Source organism: Berkeleyomyces rouxiae, assembly GCF_048999995.1.
Source record: "Berkeleyomyces rouxiae strain 22BRR77 chromosome Unknown BrBRR77_ptg000004l, whole genome shotgun sequence".
Lineage (NCBI taxonomy): Eukaryota > Fungi > Ascomycota > Sordariomycetes > Microascales > Ceratocystidaceae > Berkeleyomyces > Berkeleyomyces rouxiae.
This window is the reverse complement of record NW_027396494.1, coordinates 568,238-587,020: the sequence shown is the minus strand read 5'-3', so window position 1 is coordinate 587,020 and position 18,783 is coordinate 568,238. Positions and strand designations below refer to the sequence as shown.

Sequence of the window (18,783 nt, the reverse complement as noted above, 5' to 3'; positions counted from 1 at the left end):
GTTCCCCGGCAAAAAATGCCTGCTACGTCTGACATCCCGTCGTATGCTACATAGCCAAGGGTCATTTGCCGGAAGCTGTAGTAACCGAACATTCAACAAGCCAAAAACTCACAGACATCAACGAGTCAATTCAAAAAACAGACACTGATCATCTCCTCGTTTATAACACATTGAGTGCTTACTAAATCAATAATATACACAGGGTTTTGGGCGTTCTCTCTCCCTCGGTTCCACCAGTACCCTAGCCAACCCTAACATACCGTCTAGTACGCCTCTTGCGCCAGTAGCACCGGAGGGAACAATGTAGTTGACAAGCTCTTGTGCCGGTCTACGGGGCCTGTACCGTAGTCATCGTCAGCACCAACAGCAGTAAACTGCATGGTGCGTCTGTCTCGTCTAACATCCAGGATATCCAGCGCCTCACCAGCCTTCTGTGGGATAATCGGCAGCAGCATGATACTCGCCACACGCACAAGCTCAGCAGTCTGGTACACGATGTTGTCCTTCTTCTCCTGCGCATGGGCCTTGTTCCATGGCTCCATCTCCGAGACATAGCGGTTGCCCGTGTAGAGCAGGGCCATGATGGCTTTGCACGCAGCCGCCGGCCGGAAGGACTCCATGGCCTGCGTGTACTTGGCCACTGCCTCCGGGATGGGCAGCTGGGTCTTGGTCACACCAATGTTGGCCTTGACGGCGTCAGCTACACACCAGCTAGCGGTGCGCGTGAGGCGCGCGACGAGGTTTCCATACGTGCCCTGCAGGTCGGAGCGGTAGTGGGCGGCAATCGCCTCGTTGGAGTAGTTTGCGTCGTTCTCAATGCCGCCATCGCGGATCATGATGTAGCGCATGCAGTCGACGCCGAAGCGGTCGAGCGCAAAGTTGGCCGACACGGCGTTGCCTGCGCTCTTGGAAATCTTGGCGCTGTCCATGGTCCAGTGCGCATGGCTGAGGATGCGCTTGGGCAGCGGCAGCTGCAGCGCCAGCAGTAGCGCGGGCCAGTACACGCCGTGGAAGCGTACAATGTCCTTGCCAATGACGTGCAGGTCGGCCGGCCATATCGAGTCGGCCGGCAGGGAACCGTCAGCCGTCAGAGTTTTGGGGTAGCCAGTCTGGGTGAGATAGTTGATCAGGGCGTCCACCCAGACGTAGATTGTCTGTGACTCGTCGCCGGGCACCGGGATTCCCCATGAAAGCCGACTGGAAGGCCGCGAAATCGAGAGGTCGGTAAGGTTGTACTTGACCCAGTTGACGACCTCGCGCATGCGGCCGGCAGGCTCTATCCACGATGGGTTCTCTTTGTAGAAATTGAGCAGTTGTGTCTTGAGCGCCGTCATACGAAAGTGGTAGTTCTTTTCCTCGATGAACTCAACTTCGTTGCCTGTCTCGGAAGCTACATACACAACCTTGCCGGTCGCCGGCTGGAAGCGCTGCTCGATGGCGCTCTCGGGGTAAAAACACTCGTCGCTGATGGCATACCAGCCGCTATGCGAAGCCTCGTAGATGTAGCCGGCGTTCTGCAGCTCGGTCCAGAAGAAGCGCACGGCCTCGGCGTGGTCGGCGTCTGTCGTCCGAATCCATTCGTGCTTGGACAAGCCCGAGATCCGGGCCAGCTCCTGGAACTTGGCGGCGTTGATGTCGCAGAACTCCTTGGCTGGCATTCCGGCGCGCGTGGCAGCCTGCTGCACCTTGATTCCGTGCTCGTCGGTGCCGGTGCTCAGCAGTGTGGGCTGGCCGCACAACTCGCGCCACCGCTTGTAAACGTCTGCCAGGACCATGGTGGACATGTGGCCGATATGAGGGGCTACACAAATGAAAACGAGAAAAGAAGATGCAATCAGCAACAGAGCGTTTCATCTAACAACAGCATAACCCCAAAGGGCGATGACTAAGAGGGAGGAAACGGCCACGGGCGGGCACAGCAGGAGGAGGCGCACAAGCATTAACGTAAAAAATCGGCGTCGTAACATAGTACGGCTTCGGTGTTGCAACCGGCGATTTCGGAGACGAAGCATCGGGTGCTGTAGCGGTGCTCTCAAACCGCGCCGTAGACGGTGCCCGGCAGGTCAATACCGGGTGTGGGACCGCAGACCGGGCCATTGTTAGACGGCCTTGGCCGTGGGCAAGCCGGCTGGCTTGTAGTTGAAAAAGGCGCATGGTCGAAGCAAAGGTCAAAACCGCCGGATAGGAAAATGCAGCAATCGCAAAGACGGCGGCTCGTAGTCGTCACGCTCAGGTTCATCGGTGGCCACAGCAAGACGAAGCTCAGCGGGATTCACTGGAGGATTTCTTATCGATAGCGCGTGTTTCTATCGATAAGCAATCCCTTGTATCCTCTCGCGATCTTTGACTTCAAAGACTTAGGTTTTGCTTCGCTTCATGTTGCACCACTGCGGGTATTGCTTTGCTGTGGCCTGCTCTCTTCTACACGACTCTTCTCTTTCCTGTCTTCTGTTTCGCTTGCTTCTCTCTACGCCACACCGCTCATCACGAGCCCCCACAAGCGTCACAATGGCCACAACCGCCCCTAATGTCCTGACCTCTGAGATGCAGACCAAGCTCTCCAGCGACGGTAAGTCCATTCCCTCTGCAGCCTGCTCTTCTTTCACGTCCGCCACTCTCAATCCGTGGTCCCCTGTTTCTAACCCCATTTCTCTCCGTGCCTCGTTCTAGGCGCCCACAATTTTGTTGAGGCCTACTACCACAACCTCAACTCCGCCTCCAAGACCCTCGACCAGTTCTACGTCGACTCGAACGCAAAATACACTGCTGCGCAAGTCAGCTCGCAACTGGTCATCAACGGGGCCGCCGTAGCCGGGCCAGCCGCCTACCTCGCGCTCGTGCAGGCCCAGGGCGCCGACTACCGCTACGAGGTCGAGGCGTACGACACCCACGTCATCAACCCAGGCTTCGCCATCGCCATGCCAGAGTCGGGCATGCAGCCCAAGAGCAGCATCATGGTCCAGGTCACCGGCAAGGTCAACTTTGGCAAGGGCCGCGATGTCTTTCGCAAGTCGTTTAGCGAGGTCTTTGTCCTGGTGCCCAACTGGGACGCGTTTTCCCGCAACGCGCCAAAGAATGTGCGTCGCTTCCTGGTGCTCTCTCAGAACTACAGGACGTTGATGGATTGAGGCAAAGGGAAAAGGCTGTTGCAAGGGACAGCTGGTGTTGGGATTTTATATGTGTTATGCTCGGTTTAATGGCTTCATGATGGCGTTTGGCTCTGGTTCACACAGACTATTGGCTTTTGTTTCGTTGCTTTACATTGATTTCAAGTCGAGAATTCGTACTCGCTCACTTCAGCATATCTCGTTTATTCTCAGATTAGTAGATCTTGTGCCATGTAACCTTACTCGTCAAAGCTGCGCACGACTCTCTCTTTACTGACCCCCTTCTAAAAAGCCAGCTGCTGTTTTCTAAGCTTCCAGTATCCCGCGCGGATAGGATCCCACTTCTCCGACAACCTCTCCAGACACACGGCAGCCTTGGCCTTCTCGCCCTCGGCGACGTGGATGTCCGCCAAGAGGTCCAGCGCATGCGTACTCAACACAACCTCGTCGTCGTCGCCTTCGCCAACCTTGCGCACAAAGGTCTCGACAAAGGCCTTTTCTGTCTCGATGCCGCGGCCAGCCTTGGCCAGCACGCCCTTGAGGTAGTTCCATGGCGACTGATTCTGCGGCGCCAACTGGATCTTTTCGCGCGCGTACTTTAGCTCACGCTCGATAATGGCGTGCGGCACCTTGGGATCGGCCTCGGTGGCGTGCACGGCCTCGCCGGACGACGCAGCAGGGTCCGAGAAGACGAGGAAGAAGCGGTGCGACCACGCCGAGTTGTTGCGCAGGTCCTCCTCAATGTAGTTCTGCGTAGCGAGAAGCTCGGATATGTCCCACATGCCCAGGCGGCGGACAAGCCACTGGCGGTAAGACCAGACGTGATAGTTCTTGGCGTCGGCCACCAGCATCTTGCCAATAAACTGCGTTTCAGACCGGACCAGAGGAGATATCTTGGATTTGTCGCCGGCAATAGTAGGATAGTGCGCGTCTACCAAAAGCTGGCGGTGGTGCCAAATCTGATAGTTCTTGAGATGTTGTAGAGAAACATCGTTCAGCCATTCTATTTCATTATCAAATGGGAGCTTGAGTGCTTCCATGATCCTGAAGCGATATAGCCATACGGTGTAATGCGCAGGATTCATCTCAATGATGTGAGCCGTCAGGCGAAAGGCTCGCTCCGACATTTCATTGTTAGCCATGACAATGCGCAGGTAGGAAGCAGCTGGAGAAGAGTTAGCCATCAATGTACGCGGGAAAATATGAAGAATCAAGCTAGCACACACCTTCGGCATACTTGGGAGGGAAGGCAATGGCAGCCAACGAACCCTCGGGCTCCGTGGCAGGAATCGGAGGCACGTCCTCCCATTCGACATCTTCGCTCAGCGCCACCAATTGTCTGCCATATAGCTTCTCGTCAAGTTCCGCCATTGTGAATAGTGCAAGCCAAGCTCAAATCAAGAACTCTTGTTTCTACGTCCGTTGTCTGCCCAACTCAGTCAGCATTTCGCTCCAAAAACATATCCCGCAACAGCAACATACTCAAGCCCAGTACAAGGCGTTCCTCCAACGCCAGTAAGCGCACGTCAAGTTCAGGCAGCGAGTAGTCTGCAACACTGCGACCCTGGCTATCAGCGCCCCAGTCGTAGTTTTTCTGGACACTGCGGAACGGCACACCGTCCTTTTGCACCGTCTTCCAGTAGTCTCGCTCGGAGCGGGCGTTGCTAAAGACGTTTCCGGCAGCGACCTCGCGGATCAGCTTGGCGTTGGCCCACGTGGTTAGATCGGCAGTCTCGAGCCCGATGAGGCCGTGCTCGTCGAGCTTTTGCGAGGTAGGGTTGGTTTGGTAGAAACGGAAGAGAGAGCGTTGGCCCACGGTGGTTGGGGCCTGCAGGTCGGTTGAAGCGGTGGTGGAATCAGGTCCTGTGAGAGGAAAAGGAGAAAGAAGGATCTACTGTTAGCTCAGGGAAATCGAGCTGGTATGGACGCCGGAATAAATAGAGAGAAGAAAGAAGCATCGCCAGACAGGAGGCCGTGGGTTTATGTACGTCGCTTGCCTCAGCAACCACTCACTAACTGACTGACCTTTGGAGGGCTTTGCGCCAGCTTTGGGCTTGGGGGGCATAATAATAACAGCGTTACAATTGGATGCAGCCTAGCTTTGCATGAGCAAGGGGGCCAGCTCAAAGAAACCGTGAAAAGAGATTCAAATGATGCGCAATCTCGACCTTTGTCGCTCGTTGTTGATCTTCTGAAGCCCGTGACTAAGCAATTGACGCTCCCAGGCAAGACCGACGATGACTTATCGCCCGATTGGCTGGCTTTCAGTTCTGTGGCAATGGTGGGGTCAGGCAAGCTGTTGGCCCCGCCATTGAAGACAGTGCGTGGGCTGTCTGTGGCACCGTATTTTTCATCTGCTGGATTCCTTTGAAAGGGGCCTGTTCGTGTGTTACAGACAGTTGGAAATACAGTGCGACAATGGCTTCCAAGCTGTCATTGACAACCAAGAACAATGCTAAGCTCTGAACCGTGAACAACTCTAGTCCTTTCAATCACACTCACCACCGGCTCAGCTTCACTACCAACAATGCCCAGCTTAGTAGAACAATCCATGTGCCAGAAGCTCGACTGTTCCTTGGCCAATATGAACTAGTTATGTTGTGAACGTGTACAATGCTGAGGAGCAAGATCACCCGCCCATACACATACACCCCCAAGTCTTCCATACAAATCATCCCATCACATAAGCACCGGCACGCTCAAATAGGTGTAAGCCTTTGTCTATATTTATATAATTCATTACTTGCCAAGTAGCAGAGGGTGTCTAGCTAAAAACCAAAACAAAACAGCAAAAAAGAAACACATCACCAACCATGTCATACACACTAATAGTGAGCGGGAAAAGAACCACGCCGGCCCCCGGTCAAAGAGATCGCCGTGTCTCAACCAAGAACCATAAACGCAAAACATCACAAGCAAAGGCATCTTCAAGATCAGCCAATCCCTGTGTTGCTTTGCCACAGCGCCCAAAGACCAAATAACGACACCCTGAGAATAGAACGCGTGGAAAAGAATTCTCCAAATGAGCCAAAAGAAATCGTTCAAGACAATTGCAGGAGGGTAGGGAAAGAAATGGCACCGCCAAACCAGACAGCCTGAAACAAGTCCATCAAGTCGGCTGAATAGCCCCCAAAGACTTACTGGGAGATTGTGCCTTCTCTGACGCGCCAGAACTTCCATCCCTCCCGCTCGCCGGTCTGGCCATGCACGCCCACAAGCTTCTCAACGCCCTCAGTACCCTCAGCCTTAAGGAACTTGTCAACGTCAATCTCCATGCCACCCCAAGCATCATCTTCTCCGCCATTCTTGAGAACAGCAGGCCACAACACACCAATACCGTGGCAGCCCACCGAAGTTTCAAACCGCTGGTAACCCTCTTCCTCAAGCTTGCCGTAAAGGTCAGTCAGCTTCTCCTGTGACACGTCGGGCTTCATGAGTGTTATAGAGCAGCCACCACCGCCAGCACCCGTGAGCTTTGTCCAGCCGATGCCTTGGTGGTCTGCCAACTCGCGAATTCTCTCCAATCTGGGATGGGACACGCCGAGAGAAACTAACAGACCATGATTCACGCGCATAAGCTCGCCGATTCTAAAGAGGTCATCTTCGTTTTTCTCATCGAATCCGTCTTCCTCAAGAATCTCACGGGCGGCAGTAGTTACTCCATCCATAGAATCAAGGATCGTGTTGACAAGTTTGGGATGGGTCTGCTTAAGCTTTCTGACCTTGGCCAGCTCATGTGCCGTTGACTTGGCTTGTTTCGTGTCAACAAGAAGAAGTGGCAGCTCCGGGAACTCCCACAGAGGTCTGACAATCTGGGGCAGGCCCTCTCGTCTCTGAAATACCACGGCCTTACCCTGGGTAGAAACAGTGTTGTCAACGCCCGAAGGTGTGCCGTGGATACACATTTCTGCCACAAACGCCCATCTGTTGATTCTTTCAACCTGCGTCCGGGCCTCATCAGACGGTTGATCAGGGTGCGGGCCAGAGAGAGCTCGGAGCTGCAGCAACAGAGCTGCCGACAAGCATACAGCGATTGATGCACTGCTTCCCAGTCCAGCACCTATCGGAATGGTCGAGCGCAAGGTATACATGCATCCAGGGAAAGACTGTGATCCCAAAGAGAGGAAGAGGTAGAGGAACGACGAAGCCGAAGCCTTGTGGATTTTGCGGATTTCGTCGGGCTTATCAGGTGAGATGTCTTCTAGATGCGGCTGGATCGCCTCAACGAGATCGGGATCAAGTTCTGTGACTAGCGAGTAGTAAAACTTCTTCTTTTCGGGCGCATGGAATGTCTCCCACGGTAAATCGTCAATTTTCCATGTATGGGTCAGGTCGATATCGGGGAAGCGCAGAGAAACGACACGGCGGGACTTGGACAGCGTAGTAACGTGGAGATATGAACGCAGAGAGATTGCAGCGGCAATGGCGGCCTGTATAGATTCAATCGAGTTAGAGTAGGAAGACAAGCGGGGGGCACTGGGGAGAGACGCACCTTTCCGTAAACCACAGAATGCTCACCAAACACAATGACCTTCCCGGGAGCCGAGACCATGAACGGCGGCATCAAGGGAGACGACGGCTTACGATCGTTTCGGAGCCGCTGCACAAGGGTATCGTTGCCGTTGATGTAGCCGTTTGTGCCGTTCTCGGCGGAGTGGCCGTTGGTCAGGCCATTGGCGCTGCCATTGGCAGTGGCTTCGGACGAATGTTCCGTCATGTGAAATTATGCTGGGGGGACGCAAAAGTATAGAAATTATGCCGTGTGATATCTGGTGGAAAGCGGAAATCGATGAAAACGAAGTATGCCACCGTAGCGGGAAAATAAAATAAGAAAAGGTCGAGGCAGCTGCAATGCTGGCAACTATGGCAGACTATAAGACAAGAAGACGGCAGACTCTGGGCCGCAGTACGCGGGACACGCAAGAGGCACGAGAGGCTGAGCACAGGAAGAAACAAAGCAGGAGCGAACAGATTGGGAGGCAGCTGCTCTGTATGCCAAGGGCGAAGTAGCAGTTGCTGTCTGGAGATTACTTGTACTTTTACGCGATGAGGATGCAAACCAAGCAAGTGTAGTGCGATCGAGACTGGAAGATAGGGCGCAACTGCTCCACAAGAGTATGGCAAGAGCTGACGTTGGTATAGAAAGAAGCAGCAAGTATTATAAGGGTGCACGACAGTTTTTTCAAAGAAATAGAAACGGCGATGTAAAAGAAAGAAGCAATGACAGTCAAAAACGGTAGAGAACAGAAAACCCAACACTAGCAGCCGAGACCCAAGTAACCCAGCACTGTTTATGAACAAACGTATGAACGTGACATGACTGGCCAATCCAAGAAAAGCAAGAAAAATGGACAGAAGGGGGAAAGTACCAGAATCGTGTTGTTGACAATACCCCTGTCGTTTGCCCCCTGTCTCTCCACCTGCCTTGTACTGCTGTCTTCCTTCCGTTGCTGCTGTGTTCGCGTTTGTCCCGGTGCTTGATGCTTCGGGACGCGGTACGGATTCAAGCATGTTCTCAAACCCCAGAGAGCAACACAATTTAAAAGACAAATAAAAGTTCAAGCTTGAGGGCGAATCTGGAGAAACACTCAATCTAGGAAACACAGTATCATCACATGGCCATTTTTCTCAGAACACTTTTATTGGGGTTCACTGGAGCCAAAAGCTGTCTTACACGCACCTGTCAAATTATTATAACTACCTAGACAGAAACTAACAAGTACCGGCCTCGAGGTCTCGCAACTCGGATAGTTATTACCTTGACGGTATGTACCTGCACAAAGAGCACTCAAGGCCTGTTCTTTCCCCTCTACATGCTCACCTCTTCTTCACGTTGTCAATCGCTCAAAAGCATGGTATGTCTGCCCCATGCGGCCCATGTAGATGTTGTCACTGTCCCTCTCAATGCAGACTACCTATAAATACAGCCCATGCTGCATTTATGCATTCTAGCCGTTGGCAAGTCACCGTTGTTCCGCCCCCCCGCGCATGACCCTTTCCCCCAACACTAGGCAAGGGGTCCTACCGAGTCAAGTGACTACCACCAGAAATGAAGACCTCCTTTGTACCCCGATGCGATATTAGCTATTGTGGTTCTCCTGATCACAGGATAGCTCTCCTTAAGAAAAAGGAGCCAAGTGATCGCCCATGGATAGGCCATGGGTTGATGTGATGTGATGAAAAAGGTTGTTTGCTGCTTGTCTATCACCACTGTCTGTGCTGTCTCTTTGATCACTTTGTTTATGCATCAACAAATGTGGCGCCAGAAAGAATACATTAACTGAAAGAAGCTATAGAGCCAGCATGCGTGGGTCACATTCTCGTCACGTCCTCGCGTGTGCTAGACCCTAACCCTAGTATGTGCCCATTCCCAAGACATCGTCATCACTTCAACCCGGAATAAAACATAATACAATCAAGTCAACTATAAACGTATAGCACACCAAGTTTCACATGATATAACGCAACTAGCACTTACGCTTGCTTGTGCGCATCGCAGCTTGCCTATTTGTTGTGTACACCCACACAATGATGTTCTTTGTATCACACAAAACTTGGCTAACCATGCAAGGGGAATCAACGTCGTTTCTAGCTTCGCAGCCAAAAAAGAACAACAATGAAGCCAAATCGAGACACTAATGGAAGCAATGTAACCCTACAATATGCATGAATATAGGGTTCTTGCGGCCTTGATTACGGCTACAATGGTGAAGATTCACTGACATTCGTCTTCAAAATATTTGCATATGACAGGCACTGATGATCAAGTTTCTCCTCATACGCGGCGTAATATGTTTGCACAGCTCTCACTAGCTAGAAAAAATGCCTTGGCTAGTCTCCAAGTCTCACGTCTATTCGTTGCCAGCCTGGTTCTACTAGTCAACTTTTCTGTGTTGATTTAGATAACTGGCTCCTTTCGTAATCTGTATTTCTCCGCCTACGATTTGAACGGCATCTGGTTGTTATTCTCTTCGCCCAGCTGAGTGTGTGGTCTGCCTCACAAGTTCAATATCATTTGATCTGTTTGGATGGCTTGGTGATTTAAAAACTTCCAACTGTCTCGAACAAAGTGTTCTTTTCATGATTTGCGGCGACATGTTGTTCTGCTATGACATGAGGTTGTATGCCGGGTAAATCGTGCGGAGTTTCATTGTTGTAACACGCATATTTTGGTGATTCTTTTCATCCAAGGGCATCATCGGGGTTGTCACCAAAGTACACAAAGAAGAACATGTTTTGAGAAAACAATGCAACGCCGTTTATTTTTATTTTTGGGCTATGGATCGTTTATTTCTTCTCCTTCTTGGAAAGGTCGACAATGTTCAGGTCTATGAGAGATACAACGTTAGCAATTATGACAGGGTACGCCTGCACTAGACTGCCTCAAGTGCAGAAAATATTATTTTCTGACAGAATTGGGCCAGTCTATGTTGCCATGGGAGAAGAATATGGGAGAGTCGTACTAGGGGGCAGGCTCTGCTTGAGCTTCTCGGCCTTCTCGAGGTCCTTCAGGGACAGAGTGTACAGGAAGCGCTGGCAGCGGACCTTGAACTTGACCTGCTGCTCCTTCTTGTTGCGCTTGATGCGGGCGGCTATAGGAAATCGAGGATTAGTATCTTTCTCTGGGGCGTAGTAGGCTCGCTTTTGCCAATGTCGAATAGTCAGGTGGACGTGTGATGAGGGGTAGCGGTATTGAGAGCGTAATTTTCGTCAGAGCAAAGGTAGTCCTTCGTCGAAGATAGATTCAACGAGTTCGTTGTAACAGCCTCGTAGCCAGGGCGAAATCGTCGCGGTGGTTTTGTGTCGTTGTGTATCGAAGGTGATTCAAAAAGCCTATGCTTCGTGGGCAAACTCACAGGAGGCATCCTTTCTCCGGCAGATCTCGAGGAACTATAGCATAAAGTTAGCAATTAACTCCGAGAAACATTTTGGAGTGTTTCAATGGCACTGAGATACATACCTGCTTAATGTCGGCGACTTCACGAGGCATTTTGACGGTGTTGATGTGATTGATAATCTGCACACTAAGTGTATGAGCAATGGTGTAGTTAATTTTGACTTGTCGATGATGCTATTTTGTGCTTGCTGGTAATTTTTTTTTGTGGGATAAGCCCCAGCATAGAGAGGCAAAATCGGACCAATCATGTTTTGTGTCTTGGAGCATAAGTATGTGAACATTGGCTTATCAGACTGCCCTGATGGATCTGGGTTTTGGCTGAACTTTAGCCTTGGGTTCTTGGGGTTGGAATTGGTTCATGTTTGGTTTAGAAATTGAAGGTTGGTTACGTATACTTGCGAGTACATGCGTATTTACAATTATTAGGATGCTGATTTGCTAGTTATTTGAATGACTTTGTGAACGGGTTCTAGAAGAGGCTAAGGTGTGAGATTTGGTTACTGTGTGTTCATTATCCAGAAACATGGAACCCTTAACCCTATGTCCTTATTTCTTCTTAGGCTTAGATGGGGGTTAAATGGTCACAAGCTTATCGCGCTCTTATCGCGCTCTTATCGCGCTCTTATCGATAGCATATCGAGTATAGCTTGCGAAGGACAGTTGTTTTAAGCTTCTGCCTGTTGCCGGACTTGCCTTGATCTTTTGTAAAGTCAACAACAATCATCATCGTATCCTCGTAGACCACTTGAATCTAGGAGGACAAGATGATAGACTTTTTGAAGGTATGTGATACATGGACTCGGCTTTTGCATGCGCGCACGTGACGTCATACATATTGTCCTGAGAGCTACAAAGATGTCCAAATACTTGGATTGCGCATCGGTCGCCAAAGTGTGGCATTATGAAGTTGTCGCGCACAGGCTAACGTGTTCACTTCTGCCGCGTACAGCGCCTTGCGGCGGCGCTAGACCGTCCGCTATTTCCGTGGAAGAAACTCGTGCTTGGGTTCTCCATTGGACAGTTTGCCCTTGAAACCTTTCTCTCGCTACGCCAGCACAGTGTGCTGCAGCACACCAAGCCGCCCAAAGTTCTCGCTCATGAAGTTACCCAGGAAGTCTACGACAAGAGCCAGGCCTATAGCCGGGCCAAGTCCACGTTTGGCATGGTCAACAGCCTTTGGGGCCAGCTCCAAAACATTGCCTTTATCCACTATGACGTCCTGCCCAAGCTGTGGGACTTCTCCAGTCTCTTCGTCGCCGCCTTCGTTCCCGCCCGCTTTGCGGGCGAGATCTCTCAGTCTATTGTCTTTGTCATCGGCTTTATTGTCATCCAGCAGATTTTGGGTCTTCCGAGTCGCATCTACAGCACATTTGTGCTGGAAGAGAAGTTCGGTTTTAACAAGCAGACCCCCAAGCTCTTTGTGACGGACATTATCAAAACGAATCTCCTGACCGTGGCCTTTGTCCCCCCTATTCTGGCTGGCTTCCTTGCCATTATTCAGAAGACGGGCGACAAGTTCTTCTTCTATCTGTCGCTCTTCACCGCTGGCCTTCAGGTCTTCATGATTACTGTCTATCCTATCGTCATCCTGCCCATGTTCAACAAGCTGTCTCCTCTTGAGGAGGGTGAGCTCAAGAACGAAGTTGAAGGACTGTCAAAGAAGCTTGGTTTCCCGCTCCACGAGTTGTTTGTCATCGATGGAAGCAAGCGTAGCGCCCACAGCAATGCTTACTTTTACGGTCTGCCCTGGAAGAAGCACATTGTTCTGTATGATACGTTGCTGGAGAAGAGCACCACCCCCGAGGTTGTTGCTGTCCTTGCTCACGAGCTTGGCCACTACAAGCTTGGCCACACCATGTCTTCTGCCATCATCGGCCAGGTACGTCTCTTTTGTTGCACTTGTAATTCCCTCTTCATAATACTAATTGCGCATAAAACCAGGTTCATCTTTTCTGCATCTACACCCTGTTTTCCGTCTTCGTGCACAACACGTCGCTGTTCAACGCCTTTGGTTTCTACGCTCAGCAGCCCATCATTATCGGGTTCCTACTGTTTTCTGACGTACTGTCGCCTACCGACTCTATCATGAAGTTGTACATGAACATCATGAGCCGCAAGTTTGAATACCAGGCCGATGCCTTTGCTGTCGATCTTGGCTACAGCAACGAACTGGCGCAGTCTCTGATCAAGCTGCAGATTCAGAACCTGAGCACCATGGAAGCCGATTGGATGTACTCGAGCTACCACTACTCTCACCCTATTCTGTCTGAGCGTCTGGCCGCGCTCAACTGGCAACCTACAGGCAAGGTGTCTGTCGACAAGAAGGCAGAGACGGAGAAGGATGTTGATACTGCTATCACGACCGGTCGTGACGAGCTGTAAGATGGCGATGGAAGCTATAGAGTGTGACTGATTTTGAAATACTTGAATTCAAGAATGATCTAGAGTCACAAGTCGTTGAATGTATACATGTACTCGTCGTAGTTAGTGATTAGAAAGCAACTAGTCGAGCGAAGTTGTACCCAGTGCTACTAGAATTGTGGGCCGTCAGCAGCTGGCGTATCTTTTTGCCAGCTGCCAAAGCCTTGAGAGCCCCACCCGAATTTTCATTCAACGTCAAAGCATCACGAGCAATTGGCCGCGGCCGTTGCCGCCATCGATTTGCGGCTACAGTCTCACCAATAGACTCCCACCTTCAAATTCGGCCGCTCGCTATGATTCAACGGTCGCTCTTTTCTGCCGCCATTTTGGCGCTCACACGGCCCGGCGCCGCTGCCGCGCACACGGCTCTGCGTCAGCCCAACACCACGTACGACTGACCTTCCCCCGTTGCTTACTGCCTTGGACCACCGCCCTACTGACACGCTGAACCGCTCACAGCCGCGCCTTTTCCGTTCTCTCCCCGCTGCGCCCCGGCCTGCAGATGCGCCGGTCGCCGGTCGCGGCCTTTACGCCGGCGCCTGCACCGACAACTGGCGCTGTGGCCGATCTGGTCCCGACCGACGCCATCTCAGCCGGCCCGGCGTTGGGCATGACGCAGATCCGCTGCGGACCGCGCAACACGATGAACAATAACTCACGGCTGAAGCGCAAGCGCCGCTTAGGCTTCCTGGCCCGGAAACGGTCGCAGACAGGTCGGAAGATCCTGGAGCGGAGGTTGGCCAAGGGCCGGATGAGACTGACGAATTAGAGTGGAATTGCATGGGGGGCGGGATCTGGAGAGTGTCGAACAGCGACGACTAGCTCTCTATGAATGTACTACTATACTGATTTCCAATGCGTCATTGTTTGTGATTTGGCATATAATGGGAATGAATGAACGTGAAGTGTGACTCAAGCTCTTAAATTATGACTGACTATGAACAGGTTCAACATCCTTGATATATACATTTATGCGATATTATACGGGACAGCAGATCCCTCCTTTCTCGTCATCTACACAGGGCTCTGTAGATAGCCTTCGCACGCCAGAGCGTCAGTGAAGCAGGCCAGGTGGAGGCTATCACTAGAGTCACCCAGCCAAATCTTGAAACGACCGTTAAGCTTTGGCACCACCCAGTCCTGGATCTTAACATCCCACACACTGAGATCTTTGCGGGTCAGCGACAGCGTCACTGTCTGTTTCTCCCCCGGCGCCAGTTCCTTGGTTTTCTCAAAGTCGCGCAGTTGGATGATGGGCGTGTCGTACTCTGTGCCCTCGGGGTACTGCAGATACGCCTGGACGACGGCCTTACCGGCGTGCTGCATGCCCGTGTTTGTCACGACCACGTCGATCGTGTACGCCACATCCCACAGCGCAGGGTTTCCGCCCTGGGCGCCGCCGGCGCGCGGGCCCGCGGTCTGGTTCGTCGAGTAGCCGGCGGGGTAGTCGTACTTTTTGGACGCGCGATCGGCGACGGCGTCGTCAGCCTCGTTGGACTGCAGCCACGAGTAGATGTAGCGGAAGATCTTTTTGAAATCCGCCGGCGCCAGGGCCTCGGACTTATCAGGGATCGGGCCGTCGTAGTCGAGCATGGGGCCCTTGGCGGGCCGCTTCGGTGGCACTTGGCTGAGTTCGGTTACCTTGTGAATTGTGGTGTTGTCGAAAGAGAAGCTGGTGTAACTGAGTCCATGGCCAAAAGCAAAACGCGGCTTGACACCCGCCTTATTCAGGTGGCGATAGTCAATGTACAGACCCTCGGTGTAGTCATCCTGCGGCTGAGGGAAGGCAAAACCAACAAGCTTGCTTAGGCTGTCGGGCAGATCGGTCTCGGCATGCGTGATGCTGTACGGCAGGTGGCCGCTAGGCGAAACATCGCCATACAGGACGTTGGTCAATGACTCGCCGGCCTCTTGACCGGGCAGATGCGCGAACAGGACAGCCTTGACGGACGGCAAGTCGATCCACGGCTCGACAATCAGCGGGCCGACGGTGTGTGCGACAACAATCACATTGGAGTAGTGCTTCGCAGCCTGGACGATGAGCTCGTCGCCGCCGTACCAGGCCGACAGCCCCGAGGCGTCGCGGTCGCCATGGTTGCCTTCGACAGTGTATGTGTTCTCTCCCGAGTCAGACGAAATAAAGACAATGGCTACGTCGTCTTCAGCAGCCTCCGGCACGTTGCGTGGCCACGAGTCGGCCTGGTAGTAGGTGACGTTTGCTGTGCGCTTCTTCAGGGCGCCCAGAGGCGCATCCATGTACGGATACTGCACGGTACCAGAGCCCCAGCCCTGGCCGAGTGTGCCCTTGTTGCAGTTACGGTCGTTGCAGGCGTTGGGCCCGTCAGGGTTGACATCGGCGTCAGTGCCGAAAATGTGCAGCGCCTGAGCTGTGTTGAGCGGCAGCATGCTGCCATTGTTCTTGAGCAGCGTGATGGCATCTTGGGCGACGGCGCGTGCGACAAGGTAGTGGTCCTCTTGCACGTTGATAAACTCGTTGACTATACCCTTGGGCGAGTTGGGCCAAGCGCCCGCATAGTAGTCGCCGTAAGCTTCTGCTGTGTTGGTCGAGAAGCTGAGGTGCGGAAAGTCCTGGTCTTGACCGAACTTGTACCACGTTGCCACGATGCGCGTGGCCATGTCGTTGAGTCGGGTCACGGGCACGGAACCATTGAGCACGGAGCGTGTGAGGTCGTACATCCAATAGCTATAGCCAAAGAGCGGGATTTGCGTGTCGCCAGGCATGTCCATGTCGAGACCAGCCAGCGCTGAGGCTACGCCAGACATGTGGGAGATCCAATCAGACATGACGAAGCCCTGGAAGCCAAGTTCATCTTTAGCAATGCCGTTAATCAGGTGGCTGTTTTGACTGCAGGCGGAATTGTTGACCTGTAAATTGCTCTGTCAGCCCGTGTTTATGGTAGTTGGGAATGTGCAACAAGTCGCTTACAGCGTTGTACGCAGTCATCATGGCCCCAACGCCTTCGTGAATAGCTTCGGCGAAAGGCCATAGATACAGCTCATGAAGAGTTCGGTCATCTAGAAAAGCGTCAGTACGTATTCGCAGAACTGTATCATCCCACATCACCATACCAATATTTGCGCTGTAGCCGGCCATGATGGGATTGTACATGCGGTACATCTCTTGCTCGTTGGCAATAAAATGCTTGATCGTGGCAATGACTCCCTGTTCCTGCACGCCTCTGATAGTCTCCCGACCGCCAATGGCCTGCAAAACAGGATCAGAGCCGAAACCCTCCCAGTTACGGCCACACTTGGGTCTCTTTCCCAGCGGGCCAACCGACGGGCCGAGATAGATGTTGACACCCTTGCCGCGGAACTCTTTGCCCATGGCAACGGCACGCTCGTACATTAGCTCCTTGTCCCATGTTGCGCCAGTGGTGATGCCGGCGGGGAAAACAGTCACGTTGTCGGCTAGGCGGACGCCGTTGGCAGCGTCTCCGAGACAAAGCTGCGGGAATCCCACACGCGGGGCGCTTCCGGTGTTCCCTACGCATCGTCTGTGGGGTTAGGAGAGCATGGTGTTAGTGGAATCTGTAGTGTCTCATAGTCTGCCGAGTCACAGTCTTATGTGCAACCATACCCTGGTAGTCTCACGTTAGAAAGTATGTACAGAATAGGATATAAGGCATGCATCGGCCGTCGGTCTCACTTACCCATATAAATGCCAGTGCCGGCAGTGATGTTAGTCTTTTCTGCCAACGTCATATTATCAACGAGAACTTTGGCTCGCTCGTAACTAGTAGCCCAGTCAGGCACCCAGCCGCCGTACGGCGCGGGATAGTAAGGCGCCGAGACGGCCTGAGACTGAACGCCGCCCATGGTTCGCAGGGGGTCGGATCAAGAGTGGCGGACCGGTGTGCGGTATGTGGATATTTCGGAAGAGCACGAAAGAACGCAGCACGGCGAGGTGAATATTTGTGCGGCGGCTAGTAGATCAGTGAGTGAGCTGCAAAGTGACAAGAGAAGCATGTCAGGCAAACTGTCGTCTTCAACCACCACGGCAGATCAGCACCGGCCTCTTGGCTATATACACGACGGCGAGCCCCCTTGCCATACCCGCTTCGCACATGACATTTTGCCTGGTGCCCTTCACATGACACTCCTCAGGCCAGGACATCCCCTTTGAGGCTGGCGCCATAGCGAGCCACACCGGATGGTGGGATATATGCACTATGCAGTCTGAGCAGAAAGGACGCTCATTAGACCCCGATGCGAGGAGACACTGCAGGATTGCAGATCTAATCTCTTGGGGCATTGCTGCTGTTGTGTAGCTCCCTTTTTCCCCTACTTGGGCCGGCTCTCAGTCGCGGCCTTAAGAGAGACATGGTAACTGGACTCGTATAACTGGTAGAACCTGTATGCTGGTGAGTACTTTGCGGGTGATTTGTGACCTGGCCGGCTAAAGCTGAGAATCTAACCCTGAATTCAACCGCCGTCGTCCCTTGGTCAGCCGGCTATCGCTAGTGGGATTCGGCTCGGGTAAGCTGACCAGAAATGGGAGCCAGGCCGTAGAGATGCCGATCATCAAGACTTTTGGTTAAAGGGAGCAATCCAAGTAAGGAGTCCAAGTATACTAGGGTCTATGACAATAAGGGTTGGGATTCGACTAACACCAACTCGGCACCAGGGCAATTCACATCAGGCATAACATCACGGACACAAGCACGGGTCTTGTGCCAGTGCAAGCGATATATTTAGAGACTTGGCAACTCACGAAAGATTACCAGTATAGGGCAAGACTCGCGATGTGCATGTACTTGTGAAAACTGCCCGTTTGATGACGCAGTGCAACCGGACAGGGCGTCTTCAGGGCACTCCTTTTTGTCGGAGGACAAGTGCAGCGCTTCAGCTGGTCTCTCTAGGCATAACTAGACGGCTTGTGCGATGCTATTTTCAGCCTCGTGGATTCGCTGCAGTTGGGTCCAGCAGGTGCTTTGAGAGCCGGTCACGATGCAGGAAGAAAAGCACTGATCAACAGGCGATGGGAGTACAAGCTGGAACCACTTGCGCGTGAAAATTTGTGCTACCAAAGTTGGCTGTGTTGCGGACTGGTTTCTGCTATTTTGCAGCCCACGGATCTTTAGGACACTGACGGGGTATGACTCTTTGCCAACTGCAATGACCACGATTTGGGGGCAAACCTTGAGCAGATTGACGAAGAACACGGATTTTTTCGTATGTCTAGATTTGCCTAGATTGTGTTTTTGTTTAGTTAGCTGTAACACGCGAGGAACAAAATAAGCTTCCGGTGTTTTGACTCTGGTCTTGGCCTTTCAACTGACAAGTCACGCTGAGACTGCATCATCATCCTTGAGCGCCAAATACAGGCATGATGGC

At 52.5% G+C, this 18,783-nt stretch overlaps 9 protein-coding genes across 9 annotated transcripts; 3 read left to right on the top strand and 6 right to left on the bottom strand.

Annotated features, from left to right (window-relative positions):
• Window positions 1–263: 263 nt before the first annotated feature.
• On the bottom strand, window positions 264–2,154 carry BROUX77_004372 (uncharacterized protein; the record flags this gene model as incomplete). The annotated part of the gene is made up of 2 exons (XM_073749127.1): window positions 264–1,801; window positions 1,887–2,154. 2 exons carry the CDS (start codon window positions 2,152–2,154, stop codon window positions 264–266), a joined length of 1,806 nt encoding a protein of 601 aa, XP_073604829.1.
• A 354-nt stretch (window positions 2,155–2,508) lies between these two features.
• BROUX77_004371 (uncharacterized protein) lies at window positions 2,509–3,128 on the top strand (the record flags this gene model as incomplete). The annotated part of the gene is made up of 2 exons (XM_073749126.1): window positions 2,509–2,569; window positions 2,671–3,128. The coding sequence occupies 2 exons, from the start codon at window positions 2,509–2,511 to the stop codon at window positions 3,126–3,128; spliced, it is 519 nt and encodes a 172-aa protein (XP_073604828.1).
• Window positions 3,129–3,391: 263 nt separating this feature from the next.
• Window positions 3,392–4,478, bottom strand: BROUX77_004370 (uncharacterized protein; the record flags this gene model as incomplete). The annotated part of the gene is made up of 2 exons (XM_073749125.1): window positions 3,392–4,272; window positions 4,334–4,478. The coding sequence occupies 2 exons, from the start codon at window positions 4,476–4,478 to the stop codon at window positions 3,392–3,394; spliced, it is 1,026 nt and encodes a 341-aa protein (XP_073604827.1).
• A 64-nt stretch (window positions 4,479–4,542) lies between these two features.
• Window positions 4,543–5,172, bottom strand: BROUX77_004369 (uncharacterized protein; the record flags this gene model as incomplete). Its single annotated transcript, XM_073749124.1, has 2 exons — window positions 4,543–4,970; window positions 5,133–5,172. 2 exons carry the CDS (start codon window positions 5,170–5,172, stop codon window positions 4,543–4,545), a joined length of 468 nt encoding a protein of 155 aa, XP_073604826.1.
• A 1,072-nt stretch (window positions 5,173–6,244) lies between these two features.
• Window positions 6,245–7,824, bottom strand: BROUX77_004368 (uncharacterized protein; the record flags this gene model as incomplete). Its single annotated transcript, XM_073749123.1, has 2 exons — window positions 6,245–7,537; window positions 7,600–7,824. The coding sequence occupies 2 exons, from the start codon at window positions 7,822–7,824 to the stop codon at window positions 6,245–6,247; spliced, it is 1,518 nt and encodes a 505-aa protein (XP_073604825.1).
• Window positions 7,825–10,394: 2,570 nt separating this feature from the next.
• Window positions 10,395–11,097, bottom strand: BROUX77_004367 (uncharacterized protein; the record flags this gene model as incomplete). The annotated part of the gene is made up of 4 exons (XM_073749121.1): window positions 10,395–10,435; window positions 10,571–10,699; window positions 10,964–10,997; window positions 11,068–11,097. The coding sequence occupies 4 exons, from the start codon at window positions 11,095–11,097 to the stop codon at window positions 10,395–10,397; spliced, it is 234 nt and encodes a 77-aa protein (XP_073604824.1).
• Window positions 11,098–11,768: 671 nt separating this feature from the next.
• On the top strand, window positions 11,769–13,386 carry BROUX77_004366 (uncharacterized protein; the record flags this gene model as incomplete). The annotated part of the gene is made up of 3 exons (XM_073749120.1): window positions 11,769–11,786; window positions 11,954–12,883; window positions 12,946–13,386. 3 exons carry the CDS (start codon window positions 11,769–11,771, stop codon window positions 13,384–13,386), a joined length of 1,389 nt encoding a protein of 462 aa, XP_073604823.1.
• Window positions 13,387–13,718: 332 nt separating this feature from the next.
• On the top strand, window positions 13,719–14,194 carry BROUX77_004365 (uncharacterized protein; the record flags this gene model as incomplete). Its single annotated transcript, XM_073749119.1, has 2 exons — window positions 13,719–13,813; window positions 13,885–14,194. The coding sequence occupies 2 exons, from the start codon at window positions 13,719–13,721 to the stop codon at window positions 14,192–14,194; spliced, it is 405 nt and encodes a 134-aa protein (XP_073604822.1).
• Window positions 14,195–14,439: 245 nt separating this feature from the next.
• On the bottom strand, window positions 14,440–17,265 carry BROUX77_004364 (uncharacterized protein; the record flags this gene model as incomplete). The annotated part of the gene is made up of 4 exons (XM_073749118.1): window positions 14,440–16,311; window positions 16,373–16,461; window positions 16,516–16,932; window positions 17,100–17,265. 4 exons carry the CDS (start codon window positions 17,263–17,265, stop codon window positions 14,440–14,442), a joined length of 2,544 nt encoding a protein of 847 aa, XP_073604821.1.
• Window positions 17,266–18,783: the final 1,518 nt, after the last annotated feature.